Genomic DNA, 20,714 nt, shown 5'->3' on the forward strand with positions numbered 1-20,714 from the left:
GGAAACGGAATGGGGCAACTGACAGGGGAGAAAGGCATTACACTGTGAGGAAGACAATGCCCCTGTTTAGCTTACGTGAGCTTCACTCTTCTACAAACACTATCAGCATTTTAAAGAATCCTAGGAATGTAGTTGCATTGTGGGTGTGATTGTTTACAGAGAAAAAAAAACACCTCACTTGAGTCTTCAACAAGAAGTCAATAAGTCAATACAGATTCATTTATTATCCACGTTATTGTATTCCTGAACTTCAAATTAGTCTTAAGTTTAATTTAATTCATTTTTTCCTTACTGAAACTGGTGGAAATCAGCATGCCAACCCTCCTCTGTTTTCTGTCAAACAATGTAAATGAATTTATTTGAAATAAAAAGTGTAAGAGATTAACTGACTTAATACTACATATCATTGACTGACAAAAACAATATGTTTGGATTCATGAATGCAACTTTATTGCTATTTCAGCTAGATGTATGGCAGGCAGATCAACGCAAAAAAGATGTCTTTGGAAAACATCATGTACACTGCTTTCTCTGTGCAATATCACACGATTAATGGACATAGACATCATGTAATTAAACATTTAAAGCCTATAGCTTTAACAAAAGGAAACTAAGCATGCTATCTATTTAGCCTTGCCAGTAGGTAAAAGATTAGATGGAAACATAGAGCATATTAATTTAAAAATATCAGTAAAGATAAATTCATATACACATATATAAGCACACTGAAGAAAATAACCTGTTTACTTACAATATAATAACAGTCAGAATCTTTGAGAAATGTCAACCGATACATACAGCATACTCTACAATCTTCAGCCCATTCCTAGATGGCAGCTAAAGGAGTCATTTCTCCATCTCCTTCCTCAGGAAGAGCTGAGTATAGGCACAGAACACATGCTGAGTCCAGAGTAGTACACTGAGTCGCCCATGTATGAGGAGTCATCTCTGGGGACTAGGTAAGGGTTGTACTGATGAGAGTTTGAGTTTGAGTTTAAGGGGTAGTGGCCCTGGTAAGTCACTGGACATTCGTAGTGCTGGAGGTCCATGAGATGGGGGATGGGTAGAGCGTGATGGGAGAAGGGCTCGGGACGCATGCAGGGCTCCAGAGGGTGGGAGGGGGGAGACTGCAGGTTTGGAGATGAGAAAGCGTGAAGGGTCACACTGGAGACACTGGAAGGGGGCAGAAGCGTAGATGTTTCTTTAGACGGAGGAGGAAAGGGAGTCAGTGGGAGAGTGTGATGATGGAGAGGAGGTGATGAGGGAGGGTGCTCGTGAAGGAGAGGGCAGGTTATGGGTATGGGAGGCTGTGCTGTTGCTGCTGCTGTGGTAGGAGGAACAAAGGATGAGGAGGAGACACCAGAAGATGAAGCAGCTCTGACCTCCACCTTTTTCTTCTTCTCTTCCACTTTTACTGACTTTCCCTCCGTCTTTTTGGTTGTGTTTTTTGTTGCAGACTGTGAAGCCGGTGATGACCTCTGACATCTGAAGCGTTTCTGTCTGCGCATGTAGCAGCCATTCTCAAACATATTGCCTGAGTCTGGGTGCAGAGTCCAGAACGAACCTTTGCCTGGGGAGTCTGGGGACCGCGGGACTCGAACAAAACAGTCATTGAAAGAGAGAGAGTGTCGAATGGAGTTCTGCCAGCGCTGCTGGTTTTGTCTGTAGTACGGGAAGAGCTGACGGATCCAGTCATAAATCTCATTCAAGGTCAACTTTTTCCCAGGGGCCTGCTGGATGGCCATGCAGATGAGGGATATGTAGGAGTAAGGGGGTTTGGCGTGACTGAAACCTCGCCTGTACGCAGATTTTAGATCTGGTATCTCTGACGCATATTGATCTCTGTCTGGACATCCCTCCTGAGAAGGTTGGGGACTGACACCCATTGGCTCATTTGGAGAGTTAGCAAGGCGCCCTGAGGCACCCCCAGTAACTGACTCATCAAGGGATCCACAAGTCTGGTAGTGGGGCTCAGTAGAGAGGTAGCACCCCAGGCCTACTGGCAGACTCTCTGTCACAGGGTAAACCTGCAAGGGAAAAAATAACAGATTTGTCAACAGGTCCTGGCTAAAACAGAATTATTGTTGATATTAACTGGTTACAGAAAAGGAGGGTTCAAAAGAAAGATGCTATGTGTGACCAGATACTTCAGAATTTTTTTTTAATGGGCGCCTGCGATAGATTAACACAAGGATTTACATTCAATTTGGTGGCGGTATTTTTCTGAAACCTTTGATAGATCTGTGTGAACGTGCCATTGGCGATTGTGAGATAACATCAAACGACACTGATCTCTGTATTGTTCTTCGTTTGAATTGTTTAAGCCGTAGATATTAACTCGATTTCGTGAGCCGGTATTTTACACCAGTGGGAATTCCATCACCTAATCGGGCTCTGAAGCGCTTTTCAGATCCGTTAGCCTGATTTCATTAACGGCCTGCTGTGGCTTGTCTGGGGCAACACCATGTAAATGTATTCGGGCCACCCACCCTGCCGATAACCCCCATTGTTGTAGCAGTTCGCTATTATTCTCACCCACGTTTTGTTTCTTTTTTAAGTCACTCACCGTCCGCCTTTTTTCTGTATCATGAAAGAGAGACTGACAGAGGGGTCTTTAGGGACACGACCGCTGTCTGCCGCTGTCCTTTTGTCGGTGGACGTTTGCAAGTAATAATTCTTGCTTTTTAAGATAGTTTCCCTGACAAGTTTTTGAACCTCGAAACGCCCCTCTGATTATCAACCCGTGCTGGGTCGTTTGTAAATCGAATACTACCGTCAGAAGGAGAAAAGTTCAGCACAATCAAGGAGTCAATCAATTTACTGAATTCGGACCACACACAGCCAATGGCATGCAACACCTCCCCTATAACACAGATCATAGGGGTCAACGGGAGTGATGTAGACCTACCTTAATTACATTGCCTAATTTGAAAACTCTAAAAGAATCATAGCCTATCTATTTTAAAATTACGAATTTAACTCACGATTAATCTTAGTTAATCATGTATAAATTTGTTAATGTAAAATTCTCAGTTTTAGACATTTCATGATAACATTGTTGAACAGGTGAGTTTGCTTATAGAATTCTAACAAATCGAGGAGGCTCATATGCTAACGGTCTTTTCAATAATAAAAATGACTAAACGATGGCGTGTATCAGTAGGCTGCTTCACAATTTTTACGAGGCATTTAGTATACTCAGAACCACCACCACTTCCAGCAACAGCAGCAACAACAACAACAACAACAACAACAATAATAATAATAATAATAATAATAATAATAATAATAATAATAATAATAATAATAATAATAATAATAATACATGTGCCGGTTGAACAGATGGTAGCCCGTTCAAGGCTAATGGCATGGGAGATTTAGAGAAACTTTTTGCTATCTGGTCAGTTACAATGGAAAATTAATTTAAAATTTATAGGAAAAAGTTCGTTTCATCTCTTTAGTTTTATGACATGCTTAAGCTTCATGTATAGGTTGCATAGATAGATAGATAGATAGATAGATAGATAGATAGATAGATAGATAGATAGATGTTAACTGAAAAATAATAAAAGTTACCTGGCTTGAGTAACAAGACATCCATTCGTCGCCTTTTTCCCGTTTTATTCCGCCAATCATTTCTTCTGCTCGAAAGGCGGAAAAAGCTGAAGTTGGCGAGTGAGCAACTTTGGATGCTTCTGTAACCAAATAAAAAATCGTAGGAGAGAGCTATCCAAACTTTACTCCTCCAGGATACTGTGCTGCTCCACAGGTTGTTCTGCAAATAGGGGACATCAGTCTTGTCTTTTCTGTCCTTTTCTCCCGCCCATTTACTATAATCCAACCCCTTTTCTGTCTGAGGTTTTGCATATCTACGAACTTTATTTGCCTTTCTACCCTCAAGCACTTTTACTTAATTAGGGAACATAGGCTATATACGAAGTTTAATATCACGCAAAAAACCTTGCTGTAATAGACTTAGCAAATCCAGGTAAGTTTGCAAAAAAATAGATCCAGATAGGTTTGCAAAAATAAGTAATTATTTTGGCAGAGTGGCATCGAAACACAGGTAAATATCAACCACACATGCTACCTCAGTAAACTGTCTCGTCCTTCTGTAATATTTGCATGTTTCCAAACAGGACATGCACTTGTTAAATGGAAAAACATGCAAATTATTTATCGTGATTACCATTCGTTCCTGCATTAAGATGTTAATTACTATTGTTACATTCAAATTTACAGTCATTTCTCTGCCTAAATGCGTAGTTCTTGTGTTTGTATTTGCTATAGTACTTTCTCTGTGTTTGTTTTGGCTTTTGTATTTTTCTCAATTATTGCAACCCAGTATATGCTTAGGTGCCGGAACTCTTCATTCAAAAACTATGAGCTAATATGAAAAAAAGTATTGTGAGAATCTATCTAAAGTTTCATTTTAGAGTCAATAATATATAATAACAGCTAATAGTCAATATAAAATGAGAAGATATTAAACATCTGCACGCTGAAAATCTCTTTTCTTTCGCCGTCAGCGAACCGAATAGACATATGCTGGTTGTGTGTGTGTGTGTGTGTATTATGATAATGGCAGACTACTAAATGCAAGCGAGAATTCTATACCAGGGAAAGAAACAAAATATTAAAACACCCTAAGCACCACTGAATGAAATATGATTCATTTCACACAGTACAAATATCTGTCATACAATTTGTTTTGATTACAACAGATGCTCTGTATAACAGTTTCCTGTTTTTTTCTGGGGGTAAATGTGAAATTTGAAACATTTTCACTTTTTCAAGGGATAAACATGTAAAGGAAAAAAACGGTATAGAATGTAGAACAATTGCTACTGGCGAATAGGCATTTGCACTAAATGTACAATTGTGATGAGTTTTAAATTTTGTATTGAAAAATAAAATTTTTAGTTTTACAAAACACGCTGAATTCAAGTCAGTCGTACACCTAGTATAACTGACCTTTTTTCCCCAGAGGAACAAAATTCCACGTATATGTAACTTCTCTGAACGCTGTGTATGTACAGTAAAATATATAAAGCGACTACTGGATATGCTTTTGCTCTGAATTTTCAAAACAATAGTTTTTTTATTTTCTGATATGTCTGACAAATTATTTAAAGTTTTGATACTTTTGGTTATTTTTTATTCCAAGATAGCTTGCATAGCAAATTACTCTGACAAAATAACTGCTTTACCTTTACCTTTAATTTGTTGCATTTTATTTGAAACATTTTAAATGTTAGGATTTGGAAACAAATTCATAAAATTGACCAATGTATCTAGTTTATTATGTAATGTTGTGTAATGAAAGTAATCTATTTAGACGTAAAGAAATGCAGTTTAACATAAAGAACAAGTAAAGAGCTTGAAGTAAACAGGAAACTTCTTGTGTCCAAATGAAAACAATATCACACAATTGCTGATGGTGAATGTGTGACTACCATTCATGTGGCCTGTAAGAATTGTTCTATGGTCATTACTGATTTCACAAATTCTCTCTCTCTCTCTCTCTCTCTCTCTCTGTATACATGTTTATATATGTTCTAGTATATATATGTTCTATCCTGCTGTGATGAGAGGCAGCTGCTCATTGGTTTTGACTGAGGTGTTGAGTGTCAGTTTTATTGGCAAAAAGCAAATATTTATTCTGTAGGCTATTTAAAAGAGATATCTTCCTCTGCAACCCTGATAAACCTAGCTGCCATAAACACTGCTAATTTAGCCATGGCACACTGAAAAACTCCATCATCTTCTGTAAAAATTCAAATGATTCTGAGTCAGCCACTGTGGTCACACCAACAAAAGAATGACATCAGCAACACAGTTCAAATTAATTGAAACCCACCAAAAGTCTGGTTCCGTTATTTTTCATTTCTTTTCAAAATATTCATTACACTATGTATCAACAAGGTTTTAACAGTTTTCAGTGTGTGTGTGTGTGTGTGTGTGTGTGTGTGTGTGTGTGTGTGTTTGTGTGCTGTGCTTAATGACCAGCTGTGCCATCAATCCAGTTTCGGGGAAATATTAGCATAGCGCTTTTTTTTTTTTTTTTTGGCCACACAGGGCCAAGGGTCGTGTAGATTTAAGGTAATTAATCACATCCCATTCGTGTCACTGGTGAGAGAAAAGTAGCATTTAGAATCGTATCTTTAAAATTTTAGAGCCTCTGACCTCCTGTAATTTTTATACAGCATATTTTACGACTAAATTAAATAGATATTTTAAAAAATTTTCCTTTGTTTTACCCATTAAGACAAGTCTCTTTTTCTGCAGTCAACACAAAAACAACCACAAACACTGAAATACAGCATAATACAATCACACAAGAAAAATGCAGTTGAATAATTCGCAGCTTTGCCTGAAGGTGAGTTCAGGTAGAATTGTAAAACGTTGTTCAATGAACTGAACGTTCCTCAAAGAACTGCGCGGAAATTGTGCTTTCGATATTTCAAAGTTTTCACTTATTGTGGACGGTATTGCGGAGAGTATAGTGCAAAATTGCAGTCCAATTTCTGCTAACCGTCCCACAAGAGTAAAATGCACACACTATTCATTCTTCAGAACTGTTAGTTTTATGGCAATTCGTATTTCTATCCCTAATTTTTCGAAGATAAAGCGTAGTCATAGGCTAAACGTATTTGAATGAAGATTGTTAGAGCAGTTATTTGGACAGGAGGTGATCATTTTTTTCTTTTTTGTGAAATCCTCCTGAAGTGAGCAAGCATGAAATTTTCATCCGGTCCACAGAGGGGCAGTACAAAATATAATAACCCGCGGAAAAGTACCCACATGCAAGAAGAAGATTAGCACGACCAATCATGCCTAGCCATGACCTACCACGACCCGCCCACATCACAAAACAAATACCTAACAAAAACCGTCTGTACGGTAAGAACAACCTGTTTTCAACCTGGGAATAATTTGTAGAAGTTTGTCTGAGTAAGGCCAGTTTCTGTATTTCTGGGAATGTGCGAAAGTGACTAGCACAGTGATAACCGTTATGAGAATATTACCACTTTTTTAGAGGCTTTTCCTAGTCCCGGGTGAAAGATGCTCCATGTAATCAATGCTATCGCTAGCGTACAATAGATAGCAAAACAGCACAAATTGATTTGCACATGTTAGCTCTGATTAAGAGATTCCACATTTGTCAGTGAGCACCGATTTTTGCAGTTTGTTCAGGATGTCGGCCAACAGCAGTGTAACGGTTGTCCAATTGGACTCCGCTGCCCAAGCAAATAAAGAACAGCTTCACCTGTTACCTTGCGAGATTGAACACAACGGACCCGCTGAAGTCTCCAGATTTTATTCACCGACTGTGAAGGACCACAAACATGGTCGGTATTTCATCCTGCAAAGTGCATATATGCATTTGTGACACAGGTGTTCCTCATGTTTGTATGGGAGTAACTGTGAAGAGGTACTTCCAAATTTAGCAGATGTTGATTTGTTTTTCAGAAATGACCGTGTCATTTAGGGGCCGTCCGTTGAAAGGTCAAGAGGTGAATTGTCCACAAGGCTACACAGGGCTTGTACTAAAAGAAGTCCAAAGACCCAGCTCTGATCAAGAGGTAAACAGACCCACAGTAACTTGATGCATTAATTTGAACATACTGCTTGTTCTTTTTGACTTTCTAAGATAACACCTTGCCAGAGCTAGTGCGACCTTTTAAGGATAAACATACAAGGACGCCAGTTAAGATTTAGAATGGACTAGAAAAACAACCAAAATAATAAACAAACAAAACTAGCTCTCAATATACAACGGTATTTTATCAGAAATGGAAGTTTAAAATGAATAATCTCACATTAGAAGCACAAAGGTGATGGTTTTTATGTGGAATAGATCGACTTACGGATATCTTTCTATCTTTTTAGGACAGAATAGTGAAGGTCTCCTCAGTATTCAACAATTTCACACGCTGGAATTTGGAAACCCCTCCAACATCTGATGACGGCGTTGTCATGGCAATGATGTGGCCTAAACTAGCAGAGGCAGTGAGTACTGATTAGGATCGTACAACCATGAAACTCCTCTTCCTTATTAAGGACAAATAGAATAAGACTTTGATTGGCTGATTCATGATTTTGTTATACAGGACTTGAGCAAATCAGCGGTACGTAAAATGCCCCTGCACAGTTGCAATCTTGAGGAGTATACCTCTCCTGAAGAAAGCTCCACGTCCCCTCACTAGAATTGTGAATATGAGATTTGAACAGAACATGCAGTGGGCAGCACAAAACCCTGTTAAGACCCACTCTGGGAAAGGCTGAGATGACTCTGAGTACTTCTCTCAACAACCCGCTAAGGAAGAGTGGAGCATGGTGCCAGCTTCTCACAGAAATAAAACATAATCTATGGCGTTGAGGGGCCATCATCTGGCCCATGGGCAGACAAGTGCCGTATTCATGGGTGAATCTTGCGCACCCAAGATTTTAAGATTGAACAGTATTATGTCAGAAGCAGTTGAAAGATGACATTTATAATTCAGGTGCTTTGGCAGTAACTCTTTATACAATGGGAAATGTACAAGACATTGATTTTTTTAGTGGGGGGGGGGCATGTTTACCTGAATGATAGTCAGTTGATGGTCAACATTAATTCTTTTATAGATTTCGGACATGCAAATTCTTCTCTCTCTCCCTGCAGATACATGGGCCTATAGATGAATAAAGTTGATCAGCACCGAATAGCTACAGTCTTTCTCCTGATGTGGCCACAGCAGTGCAGGTGTTCTTCTTCTCAACATGAAAGAGTGCTCAATGAAACTGATCGGTCTCTGGGAGCCATTCCGATGGAATGGAATGTTACCATGTAGTCAGTGTGTTACTATGAAGTTTCATTTTTTTTCATGTTTAAGTAACAGACTGTTAGAATAGTCTTGTATTTTATTGTTTTCTCAACTTTTAGCCATGGTTGTAATAAAAATAAACATCTATTTTTGAATTATGGTCAATCTTCCTGTGTCAATAAGGGGAGTGAATATGATGGAACCATTAAATTAGTGACTTACTACAACTGTACACATATTTAATCCACAACATTAGTATATTTCCTTAAATAGTCCCTCTACTTGTGACAGGTATTTATTTTGTCATAAGCAAACAAAATGTTTGTTTATTCAGAATCATCAATACCATCAAATATATTTTGGTCAAAAGTCTTTTTGTCTTTGTAAATATCCAAATCCCAGTTAATCTGCATCCTTAAACACAGCCCCTTAAAACACTAATAAAAAAATTAGAAACAGTTCAAAACGTCCGGTACTCATATCTCTAAACACACACACTAAAATTGCAGATGAAGATGTATGTTTCTATATGGCAGCTTTTAGCTCATGCTTCTGTCTGGATTCATTTCCTGAGAGAGCTGAGCAAGGAAGAGTTCTCTCTTTTAGCAAAATTAAAAGGCCATTATTATATGGCTTCTTGGTTTAAAAACTCTTAAAATCTTTCTGGAAAATAAGACAAATAAAAAATCCTTATCCTTTTCTCTACCAACCCCATTCAACCCAAAACTAGTATCTCTGATCCTACCCATCAAGGAACTGATAATTAGCCTAGTAGACCAATTAACCGGATGTTGTTGTTTTTTTACTTGAATAAAACTACCGTATTACACAACCAGGGTGACACCAGTTCACAGTAAAAGAAAAAGTCACAGGAGGATCAGGTCTGTATGTTACCCCAGCTACGTTTGTGGGGGCTGAGGTGGTGGCTGCGTTTGGGAAAGGTCCGATTCTGTTCTGTTGCGCTTGGCGGGCAGGTCGTGGTCGTGCGCCTTCCGGATGTGCCGGTAGAGGTCCCCGGACTGCGTGTAACTACGGTAACAGTACCGGCACTCGTAAGGCCGTTCCCTCGTGTGTACCGTGGCGTGCCTTCTAAGCGTATACGCGCAGGAGAACGTCTTCCCGCACATGTTACAAGTGGGGACATCTTCGACGTAATTCCCCAGGGAATCCTGGAATTCTTCGAAGTATATGGCCTGCTGCTCAGACTGACGGGACGTGGACGGGAAAAGGGAGGCGTGGAAGCTGACAGAGTCCGTGGAGGCGTTAGGACCCTGAGGTGACAAAGGGAAGGAGAGAGGTTCCTGATGACTGGAAACGTGCAGGAGAGGCTGAGAGGCTAGAAAGTGAGTGGCGGCCAGTTCTTCAACATCGTGGCTACTGTCACCATATTCATCTATCTCCAGAACTCTCTTACGCTCTCCTACCCTCACCAGAGTCTCTTCCACGTCGTCTTGCTCTTCGTCCGAAATCACTATGGCCTCCACCTTCACCTTCACTCCGTATTTATCTTCCTCATTCCATCCTCTTCCTTTGTCTGTTGTGGAGTCAGACCCCTGGAAATGAGATCTGGGCTCTTCGTTGTCGGTACTCCACACCCTGTCTAAACTCTGTCCTTGGCTCTCTTCGTGACTATTCTGGGTGTGCTGTAAGGCTGACGAGTTTGTGGCACCAGAATTGCCGTGCTGCAGTGCACTTGTCTGAGCCTGTGGACTTAACCCCTGTGCGAAGACAGAGTTGGATTCAGAGGGCACAGAGAGATCATCGTGCTCAGAACTGGCAGAGCTGTTATTATCTGTGTGACTCAGAGCAGCCACAGCTGAAACACAAGTCTGAGGCTCAGCGCCTACAAGAGCCTGGGATGGCTGTAGCAGAGATGACGATGACGATGACGATGATGATGAAGGGTTGTTGTTCGTATTGCAGTACATTTCCGTGGTGCTACACGGGCTGGAGAGAGCAGATTCCTGACTGGCAGAATGACCAGATAGCCCAGCTCTGACCAACCCAGGAGAGGAATTATAACTGGACAGAGCAGGGCCACAGTCACCCCCAGCTGGAACAGAGTCCATCCCAGGTTGAGTAGTGTCTGCTACATCAGGACTCACCGACCCAGAGCTGTTCAGTTTCTCAGGTTCATCCAGATTCATCTGGAGGGTCTGTGCAGCGTGGGACTCACTTTTATTCTCCATCCGTACAGATGCAAACTGACTTGGTTGCGGACACTGAGCTGTTGCTGATGATGTCCCCGACATTGTCACGGTGGCTGCGTTCGCAATCCCTGCCCTCTCTCCCGACCCTAACCCCTTACCTTCTGCCCCTCTTCTTGTGTTTCCACTACTAATTTCATTTCTAGAGGAGCCTTCCAACACTCCACCATCTTCTCTTGATTCATTTCCCCCTTCCTCTGATTTGGTGCTGTCTGCTTCGGCAAGCCCACGGCCTTGGAGTCGTTTCTTGCACACCTGCACCACGTCATTCATGTGCAAAAAGCTGGCAGCAGCCAACACATCTTCTGGTGGAGGGTGAGCAGACAATCGCAAGACTCCCTCATACATGAAGTCCAAAAGCAGGCCAAATGCTGGGGGTGTCACTATCTCCCCATTGATGGTAACCGTATCTCTCCTTGGTCCTCCGTTAACGCTGCTGGTGTTTCCAACCGGGTGCTCAGAGTAAAACATATGAAAGAATGGTGAGCAGGATGCCAAGACAGCCCGGTGTGCCAGGAAGCGGGTATTGCCAACCTGGACAGCGCAGTCGCAGAGGAAACCCTGAAGACGCTGAGAACGCAAGCTGGCCAAAAGCTGCTGACTATGCCCTGGGAATTCCATATCCACCATAAACCTGGAGGAGAGGAAGAAAGGAGGTAAGGCAAGAGAGGAACATGAATGGAGATGACATAATAGAAAAGGATTAAGAAGGACTGGCTAGCTCTTTGCACACAAATTCAAACTTGACATAAAACAGAATAAAATATGTATATCATTTGTTGGAGAGCTAAGTTTAAATAAAAAAAATTAAAATTAAAAAAAAAAAAAAAAAAACATGCCAGCATACCACTAGACCTATATCAAAGTAATCGACTCCTCTCCTCAGTACGCTTGTCAGCTGCAGACTCGTTCTCTCCACCTGTCTGTCAGCGACAGAAGTCTAGTTGTTCAAACACGGTGGAGTCACTTTCATCCGTACTATGAGCATATTTTGGGATACATGCCTCCAGCACAATATCTGTAAAGCAACGAGACAGTTTATTTACAAAATTTGTCAGCATTAGTGTGGCGCCCAAAAATCCCATTTTGCTCTCAAAATCATTGAATCTTCCTATTTGCAAGTTCGATAGACATATAAACAGAATGACATTTAGAGAGGTTTTGACGATTGACGTACTGTTAGACTGTAACGGAAAACAAACAGATATAAAAGCAAATTCTACATGGATATTTAAATGCTCCAGTGCACAAGTAGTTGCCCAGCTGGGTCACGGAACACATACGATCAACTTGATCTTTAGCCTAATAGCTAACCAGTGAGAAAATGCAAGGAGTTATGTGAATCCCTTAATAAATGATACACAAATATTAACAGCGTGAGAATGTGATGGTGATCCCAAAGTAAAAAGTTCTTATATTATTGGCAACCTGAAGAAAGACATTACCCACTGATAAGGAGTCGGTCTCCCACAGGTATCTTCCTTGATCACAACAATGCCAATCGTAGCTCTGCTGTTTCTTCGTTTTCGGTTTTTTTAAGGTATGCTATTGCCTCCTATTGGTAAGGAGGAAAATTGAACAGGAAACGCGTACGTCTGTGTTTATGTTCCGTGAGCTCTCAAAAGAAAAATGCCACGGAAGGAGGTGCCAGTCGGATTTCTTCTTAATTCAAACTCAGCAGTCTGTGAATGTCGAAAGAAAAGACAAATTTAATTACTCTAAACAAGCAATCTGTAAGTGCCAGAACAAAGGCCAATTTCCCCCAACAGTCTGCGCCATCAACACCTCCGACTAAAGTGACGCAATGTAGTGCTTTTTGGTCAGAAGTTCCCTAAAATAAAAGTCCCTGCCACGATAAAGTGTTTGCAATGAAAGAGCATGCCGTATGGCTCATTTGAAGCTAACGGTAAGCCTCCGGTGTAAATGAAAAACAAAAACAAAAACAATTGTCTGCTATTTGCTATAAGCAGGCGCACTTCTCTTATATAGAACAGCAGATGGTGGACATTTACCAATAAGACTCAATACAACTCAGTCAGTACACTGAAGTAATATTAGTCAGTGTATCTCTCTCTCTCTCTCTCTCTCTCTCTCTTGAATTTCATTTTGGATGCTGTGAGACAAAGATCTTCCTATCTTTCCTAGAATCGTGAATGCTCCCGGTTGGTTACAACCTTTATTCTGAAACAGTATCTTTTAAACTCCAATCTAGAAAATTCGTTACCGTCGCTCATTTCACACCGCCCCGGCGTGAAAAGGACGTTCCGTACAGTGAAGGCAGTATGATTAATTGAAACAGGCTACTTAGAAATCTCACATTTGCTGTCTGCTTTTTGTGTTTTTGTCCGTGTTAGAGACTTTAGAAAGTCCGCGTGTTTTCTGTTTAGTAAAAAAAAATATATATAGTTTCAAGATGTCTGTAGTAGGATTTGATGTAGGTTTCATGAACTGCTATGTTGCAGTAGCTCGAGCCGGAGGTATTGAGACTGTGGCTAATGAATACAGTGACCGGTGCACACCGTAAGTAGAAATACGTTAATTCTTAATTTATAAATCAGTTGTAACTTAAAACCTAAACTGAAAATGACTGACATGGTAGGTCGTATTTCAATGGCTCGTATAACGCCCAGGCTAGCCAAGGTATCTAGCGTGTTATCTATTTTACAGTGAAAGGGCCAATCAGTTAGTCATCCATACAAGTTCATTTCTTACCGAAATCTTAGGCAGGATAGCACGTGAAAATCACACGGTTGTCATACGTACTGGGATCCGACAGATGAATTAAATTCTGAGAACATGAAGGCATCAGAAGAATAGAACAGACAGAGGAGACTGATGCGTGATTTCATATATCTGATGTGTATCACCAACCAGATTAAGTGGAGTGAAACATATTAGCAGGTGGTCTTAGTTTTTGGTCCTGGTCCTGGGTCATTATTCTGACTCTGTGTTCCGTTTTCCCGGGCACTGAAGTCTGGCAGATTTAGAGTGGGGAAATCCAGTGATTACAGAATTGTAAAGGTGCAAGCGATCTTTGCATCTGTCTGTCGTGCTCCACAAACTTACAGGCTAATATAAAGTGAGCTAGTATTCTTGTCAGTCACTTCACCATGCAGTTTATCTCCTCACTTGAAAATAACATGTTTAATTTATTGTTTCAGAGCTTGTGTGTCATTTGGGCCTCGAAATCGCTCCATTGGTGCAGCTGCCAAAAGCCAGGTTTGTTAAATGACTCAAAGGCAATTTAGTGCCTTTATGTACAGTAGTGTTTTGAGTGTGTGAGTGAGAGAGTTTTTGTTTGTCTCTTTTCACTTTTCCCATATCTATATAAAGGACCCACCACGTTACTCATTGCGTACTTTTTTGAACATTTTATTCGTTAAATTGACTCTTGCGCCGAAACACATGCCAGGATCTCAGAAATACTTTAACATCACACACACAGCAGAACATTTTCTGTACATTCCCACATTATAATGGTTTTTTACATATTGATATGTTCACAAATGTATGTAAAGTGCCTAACATTACTAGAAAGATAGCACTTCTACAAATCAGAATTTATATAAATTAAGTGAAAGTGGTATTTGTCTTCTCTGTTTTTTTGTTTGTTTGTTTTAATTTTCCCTAAAATAGGTGGTCACTAATTGTAAGAATACAGTCCAGGGATTCAAGCGCTTCCATGGCAGGGCGTTCTCAGATCCATTTGTTCAAAAGCTGCAATCCAACCTGGTTTATGACCTCTCACAAATGCCCTCTGGAACAACAGGGATTAAGGTAATGGTAATTGTTAAATAAGAAACAAGATGTGTGAAGGAAACTCATGCTAAAATACTTGATACCTGCCTAGAAGGTTCAGACATGCTTGATCATATTAACATTATCTTAAGTGTACTTTTTATTTGCCTACAAACATCACCTCGGAAAGCATTGACATACTGATTTATGTTTTTCCTCTCAGTTCAGCCTACCAAAAATGGAAATCCTTAACACTGTTTTGCTGGCTAACCTGCACCTAGATGTGATCAGTGTGTTCTTAAAGGTTTTTTTTTTTCCCTTTGTGTGATCTTTTCTGGATTTCAAGGTGATGTACATGGAGGAAGAGAAGGTTTTCAGCATTGAACAGATTACAGGCATGCTACTTACCAAGCTGAAAGAGACTGCTGAGTCTGCTCTGAAGAAACCTGTAGCAGACTGCGTCATCAGCGTGAGTTCTTGGGGTTTTCTGCACGATCGTATTGAAGTGATCATATTAGGGACTTTCCAAGATATGGTCTGAATTCTGTTTAGGATGGTAAAAGTGCCACTTATCTGGAATGGAAGAGTTTCAGGTTTGCAGTCCTGCTGCAGTGCATTGGTAGTAGGAGCAGGATAATAGGGTTAGGTCATAGGGTGTATTCTGTGTCTTCAAAGTCTTTTGCTTATTGAATTTTGTCATGTGTAGGTTCCATGCTATTATACTGATGCTGAGAGGAGATCTGTCATGGACGCCGCCCAGATTGCTGGCCTTAACTGCCTACGACTCATGAATGAAACTACTGCAGGCAAGTTCATATGAGGGGGGGGACTTTAAAAACATAAGGACTCTAAAGGAGGCAAACCGTAATGACCAAAGATGATTTAAATAACCTTTCCACTACAATGTGTTATACCAGGTGTGATACTTCAACCTGGGAAATCTTTGGCCAGGACTACATTGTGCCTTGTTTCATACTGACGTGTTAGTGTGGGGATAGCGGCGCCGTTTTGTCGTCATTTGAACAGTAATCTAGCCTTAAAGTGTATTGTCTGGTTCTGCTGCAGAGCAGGATAAAAGGCCCTCTTTCATGCTGCTTCAGACCAAGCCAAGAAACACACCATGTCAAAAGCCTTTACAATAGCCGAGGAAGCAGAAATCAGACTGAAGTATATATGTTACAATCTGCTGTCTTCATTACAGTGGCCCTAGCATACGGCATTTACAAACAGGACCTTCCAGCTCCCGAGGAGAAGCCTAGAATAGTGGTGTTTGTGGACCTTGGACATTCTGGGTACCAGGTCTCAGTGTGTGCCTTCAACAAAGGCAAGCTCAAGGTATGTGCTAACATGTGCCAAACCATACTCAGTAGTCACCACAGAGAACAATGTTATGAACACATGACCAGAATGGACATTGGAAGTGATCCTCAAAATAATGAATTGTTTTTGTCTTTCGTTAGCATTAGTGTGTTCTAACAGTGCATCTAACTTACTGTTAGGGGGAAACCCTCTCCAAAATATCTTTGTTGTAGCACATTACTAGTATGACTTTTCACAGTGATATTTTATTCTTTCATCCATCCAGGTGCTTGCCACAGCCTTTGACCCAGAGTTAGGAGGAAAAGACTTTGATGACATGCTGGTGAAGCACTTCTGTGATGAGTTTGGGAAAAAGTACAAACTCGACGTGAGGTCCAAGCCCAGGGCTCTGGTCCGCCTTTACCAGGAGTGTGAGAAACTCAAGAAACTGATGAGTGCCAACTCCTCTGACCTGCCGCTCAACATTGAGTGCTTTATGAATGATATTGATGTCTCTGGAAAGCTCAACAGGCAAGGAAGACATCCCACAGAACTGCCTGGGGAGACTTAATACTGTTCATTCTACAATGTCAGCTCATAAAAACCCGTAATAATGTATTGCATAATGTGATTAACAGAGGTCAGCTTGAGGAGATGTGTGCCGGACTTCTGGAGAAAATAGAGCCTCCTCTGCGCAGTCTGATTGAACAAGCCAGTAAGTTGGCGTAAAAAGTAGGCGCTTAAAAGAGCACACATATAAATGTTTGGATAGGTCATTTTTTTTTGCTGAATTGTTTGTTTGTCGTCTCCTTTCAGACTTAAAGAATGAGGACATTCACGCTGTGGAAATTGTGGGAGGTGCCTCCAGAATTCCAGCTGTCAAAGAGCGAATCAGCAAATTCTTCGGGAAGGAACTGAGCACGACCTTGAATGCAGATGAAGCAGTGGCCAGAGGATGTGCCCTCCAGGTCTGCCTCTTCACTGTTCTCGCAAAACAACTGAGATCAGTTCTATTTCTTTAGAATCACGGTAGCAAACATAACATGTTTTCACCAATCAGTATTTGACAAATATAGGTCACATTAAGAGTAACTGCTTTATGGCTTTAGTTGTTCAGTTATTCAAAAAATAATGAATAAAATCCATGTTTCCGTGTACCATAATCTAAAAATGTTTGTAAAATGAGTTATCAGTCTAAACGCATCAGTAACCGGGGCAATTGTTAATGCCAGACATTTTTGGTCCCCTCTGTTAAATGTATCGTTTTGTCCTCAGTGCGCGATCCTGTCCCCTGCTTTCAAAGTCCGTGAGTTTTCCGTAACAGAGGTGGTTCCTTACCCAATATCTCTGAAGTGGAGCTCTGCCGCTGAGGATGGTGTGAGGTCAGAATTATACTGAAGTTTGGACATATTTGTTCGGTCTCAATTTCACTTTGCGTGTGAGTTTGTCCTTCTTTCTTAAATATGTACTGTCTGTTTCAGTGACTGTGAGGTGTTCCCAAAGAACCATGCAGCACCTTTCTCCAAAGTGTTAACCTTCTACCGAAAAGAGCCTTTCTCTTTGGAGGCCTACTATAACTGCCCAAAAGAACTGCCATATCCAGATCCCATAATAGGTACGAATTATTTATGATATTTAATTTGTAGGTAATGATGTAAGGTAAGGAATTACAGTGTTAAGTTTGCCTTGATTTCTGTAAGTAATTCGCATGTGTTTTTTGTTTGTTTGTTTGTTTGTTTCCCAGGTCAGTATGTGATCCAGAAAGTTGTACCACAGGCCACAGGGGAGAGTTCAAAGGTGAAAGTCAAGGTTCGGGTGAACGTCCATGGTATCTTCAGTGTGTCCAGTGCCTCTCTGGTTGAGGTGCTGAAATCAGAAGAGAGTGAAGAACCGATGAACACAGAGGATGAGGTACTAGGTCATGGCATATACTTGTTTTGCATTTCAAACAGCGGAAGAAGTAAATATATGATTATTGTCTTTGAATCAGGGTTTAAGGTGAGAGGCACTAGTCTCAGATTCATGTGGTTCTATATTGTTTATACAAAGTTGTCTTGTTTTTTTGTTGTTGTTTTTGTTTTGTTTTTTTTTTTTAGAATAAAATGCAAGTTGACCAAGATGATCAGAAGGCTCAGGGAGATGCAGAGAATGAAGATGGACAGAAGAAAGAGACAGAAGAAATGGAGGTAATGTGAGAGTGCCAATGGAAGCTGCCTCTCTACCCTGTGTCACAGATACTTTGGTGTTGTCCTTAGGTAAACAGTCCTTTTAGCCTCAGCTCAAAATTAGGGGCTTTTTATCACCCTGTAGACTGATGTGTTCACTCTTCAGTCAGTTACATAGTGTTTAATATGTATTAGAAACTAACTGGACTTTTGGACTCAAAACCTGAAATGTGCAGTGCTATCGTACTCTTTCATAAGGGCCAAAGGTATCCAAGCATGCCTCCAATGAGCCATGAACTTAATCCTTGGTGTTGAACAAACCATAATGTTCAATGTGTGTCTTTCTCTAATTTGTCTTTCCTCCAGACTTCAACAGAGGATGCTAAACAAGAGAAGAAATCTGACCAGCCCCCACAGGCCAAGAAACCCAAAGTGAAAACAAAAGTACTGGAGCTTCCTATTGAGAACAGTCCTCAGTGGCAACTGGCCAATGAAATGCTCAATCTCTTTGTGGAGAATGAGGTAAAATTTTCTTATTCACTGAAAAGTCTTGCGTTCACTCTAGTTAAAATGCCTGGACGAATTTGACCTTTAGTGCTAACAGCTTAATGTTATACACCTGTTTAAAATGATCCTCTTCATCTTCATATCGTCATCTGGTTTTCTGTGTCCTGCTGTCTGAATGAGAAAACATCTCTGTTCTGCACCAAAGAGAAAAAAAAGAACATTAATAAATTGGCCTTTTTATGTAACTAAAAAAAAAAATCACAAAAATGTACCTGCGAGAAGGACTTCTGTGTATGTTTTGATATTAATTGTTGGTGATTTGTCTTCATCAGGGTAAGATGATCATGCAGGATAAGCTGGAAAAGGAGCGAAACGATGCCAAGAACAATTTGGAGGAGTACGTGTACGACATGAGGGACAAACTACACGGGATGTATGAAAAAGTCATCAGTGAAAATGTGCGTGTTCTCACAGTGTTCTCTGTAACGCTGAGTGAGCAGGAGCTCAGGTTTTTAATTAAAAAAAAAAAAACTTATCGAGTATCACCTCAGGAAGTTGATACACCTGCTCAGTAAGCAAACTAGTGGTGATATTTACGTGGAAAGTTCTTTTAAAGGATGTAAAACAGCTCATATTTCATTTTTGTACCTTTTTTTTTCTCTCTAATGCAGGAGAGGGACACTTTTTCATTAAAACTGGAAGACACTGAAAACTGGCTTTACGAAGAAGGAGAGGACCAACCGAAACAAGTATACATCGACAAACTGGCTGAACTAAAGGTACAGTTGTGTCTGCATTTTAAACTATTGTGTAAATCAGCACAACATGGTGTATATTATCCTGTTAAATACATGGCTCGACGAATTTTACAGAAACTAGGGCAACCTGTCCGTGAAAGGTACACGGAATGTGAGGAGCGGCCCAAAGCTTTTGAAGAGTTGGGTAAACAGATTCAGCACTACATGAAGACTATAGAAGCATGCAAAATCAAGGTAAAAATTTTGATGTTGTTTGTTATAATGTTAAATAGTAATTAGAGTATCAGAATACCTTTCGTTAATTGTGTGAGATATTTTTTCTGCTGTTTTGCAGGAGGAACAGTATGACCATTTGGATGAAGCAGAGGTTCAGAAGGTTGAGAAGATGGTTGATGAAGTCATGATGTGGATGAACAGCAAAATGAACCAACAGAGCAAACAGAGTCTAACCGTGGACCCCATTGTGAAAGTCACAGAAATACAGTCAAAAACACGGGTAGGTGATGATGCCACCAACATCCATGTTTATTTGCCAGTTGTGTAGACCAAGGATTTATAGGGGCATAGATACAGGATTTTCCTATAGGATCAAGGTAACTGATTTGTATATACCCAAACAGTGTGTCTACTAAACCAATGATAACATCCACACACATAATATCTACACATTTTGCCCACCACCCAGGAGCTGTTCAGCGTCTGCAATCCCATTTTGACCAAACCAAAGCCTAAAGTTGAGGTGCCAAAAGAAGATGCTCCAGCACAGCAGAATGGTCCGGTCAACGGGCAGGACAGCGCTGAGCAGTCGACCGCTGGCAGTGACAAGGGTGCTCCCGAGAACACGCAAGCCACAGAATCCAAGCCTGAGATGGACCTGGACTGATCACACTCCGCTATGCCGTCATGTTCCACAGTCTTGGCTTCTCCTGAGTCATTCCATCTCCCCCATGCTTGGGGTCGTGAGGGCAATCAGAGAAATCTTGACCACAGATGCATGTAATTTTAGTGAAATAAAAGATGGAAAACGTATCGCGATAAGGTCTTAGTTCTGACAAGCTTTGTGCTGATGGTTGAGTGTCTGTGGTGTGCTCCAAAATTTTGTGGGTCTGTACATGTGTGTCAATATGTCGGTTTTAATAAATTTGGAGTGAGTTTAAAGTATTGAATGTTTATTTTTTCTCCATATGTGTGTTGTTTAAACTGCCCTGCCCCTTAAATCCAACGTTTTACTCG

The 20,714-nt window shown here is 40.7% G+C and overlaps 4 protein-coding genes across 5 annotated transcripts; 2 read left to right on the plus strand and 2 right to left on the minus strand.

Annotated features, from left to right (window-relative positions):
• Nucleotides 1–866: 866 nt before the first annotated feature.
• foxa (forkhead box A sequence) lies at nt 867–3,636 on the minus strand. Its single transcript, XM_030766148.1, has 2 exons — nt 3,577–3,636; nt 867–2,027 (listed from the first exon to the last, which is right to left on the minus strand). Exons 1-2 carry the CDS (start codon nt 3,634–3,636, stop codon nt 867–869), a joined length of 1,221 nt encoding a protein of 406 aa, XP_030622008.1.
• A 3,537-nt stretch (nt 3,637–7,173) lies between these two features.
• rnaseh2c (ribonuclease H2, subunit C) lies at nt 7,174–8,924 on the plus strand. The gene is made up of 4 exons (XM_030764709.1): nt 7,174–7,352; nt 7,474–7,586; nt 7,894–8,013; nt 8,666–8,924. The coding sequence occupies exons 1-4, from the start codon at nt 7,199–7,201 to the stop codon at nt 8,687–8,689; spliced, it is 411 nt and encodes a 136-aa protein (XP_030620569.1). The 5' UTR covers nt 7,174–7,198; the 3' UTR covers nt 8,690–8,924.
• A 689-nt stretch (nt 8,925–9,613) lies between these two features.
• zbtb3 (zinc finger and BTB domain containing 3) lies at nt 9,614–12,496 on the minus strand. Its single transcript, XM_030764707.1, has 3 exons — nt 12,460–12,496; nt 11,862–12,032; nt 9,614–11,648 (listed from the first exon to the last, which is right to left on the minus strand). Exon 3 carries the CDS (start codon nt 11,642–11,644, stop codon nt 9,707–9,709), a length of 1,938 nt encoding a protein of 645 aa, XP_030620567.1. The 5' UTR covers nt 11,645–11,648; nt 11,862–12,032; nt 12,460–12,496; the 3' UTR covers nt 9,614–9,706.
• Nucleotides 12,497–13,426: 930 nt separating this feature from the next.
• On the plus strand, nt 13,427–20,600 carry hspa4b (heat shock protein 4b). 2 transcript variants are annotated; one of them, XM_030764706.1, is made up of 19 exons: nt 13,427–13,534; nt 14,176–14,233; nt 14,651–14,791; nt 15,099–15,221; nt 15,459–15,558; nt 15,954–16,087; nt 16,338–16,582; nt 16,690–16,766; nt 16,868–17,019; nt 17,327–17,433; nt 17,533–17,666; nt 17,796–18,028; nt 18,148–18,237; nt 18,613–18,738; nt 19,056–19,181; nt 19,395–19,502; nt 19,596–19,715; nt 19,816–19,977; nt 20,167–20,600. In XM_030764706.1, the coding sequence occupies exons 1-19, from the start codon at nt 13,428–13,430 to the stop codon at nt 20,362–20,364; spliced, it is 2,541 nt and encodes an 846-aa protein (XP_030620566.1). In that variant the 5' UTR covers nt 13,427; the 3' UTR covers nt 20,365–20,600. The 2 variants fall into 2 exon arrangements, with proteins under 2 accessions (XP_030620566.1, XP_030620565.1); XM_030764705.1 differs by having other exon boundaries at nt 17,796–17,962; nt 18,583–18,738.
• Nucleotides 20,601–20,714: the final 114 nt, after the last annotated feature.

Source organism: Chanos chanos, chromosome 2, assembly GCF_902362185.1.
Source record: "Chanos chanos chromosome 2, fChaCha1.1, whole genome shotgun sequence".
NCBI lineage: Eukaryota > Metazoa > Chordata > Actinopteri > Gonorynchiformes > Chanidae > Chanos > Chanos chanos.

Coding starts and splice junctions, on each gene's coding strand:
- foxa (XM_030766148.1), bottom strand. CDS start 3,636: ATGATTGGCGGAATAAAACGGGAAAAAGGCGACGAATGGATGTCTTGT. Junction 2,028..3,576: donor TGTCTTGTTACTCAAGCCAG/GTAACTTTTATT, acceptor TTTCCCTTGCAG/GTTTACCCTGTGACAGAGAG.
- rnaseh2c (XM_030764709.1), top strand. CDS start 7,199: ATGTCGGCCAACAGCAGTGTAACGGTTGTCCAATTGGACTCCGCTGCC. Junction 7,353..7,473: donor TGTGAAGGACCACAAACATG/GTCGGTATTTCA, acceptor TTTGTTTTTCAG/AAATGACCGTGTCATTTAGG. Junction 7,587..7,893: donor GACCCAGCTCTGATCAAGAG/GTAAACAGACCC, acceptor CTATCTTTTTAG/GACAGAATAGTGAAGGTCTC.
- zbtb3 (XM_030764707.1), bottom strand. CDS start 11,644: ATGGTGGATATGGAATTCCCAGGGCATAGTCAGCAGCTTTTGGCCAGC.
- hspa4b (XM_030764706.1), top strand. CDS start 13,428: ATGTCTGTAGTAGGATTTGATGTAGGTTTCATGAACTGCTATGTTGCA. Junction 17,434..17,532: donor GCCGCTGAGGATGGTGTGAG/GTCAGAATTATA, acceptor TGTCTGTTTCAG/TGACTGTGAGGTGTTCCCAA. Junction 19,503..19,595: donor ACAAACTGGCTGAACTAAAG/GTACAGTTGTGT, acceptor CGAATTTTACAG/AAACTAGGGCAACCTGTCCG.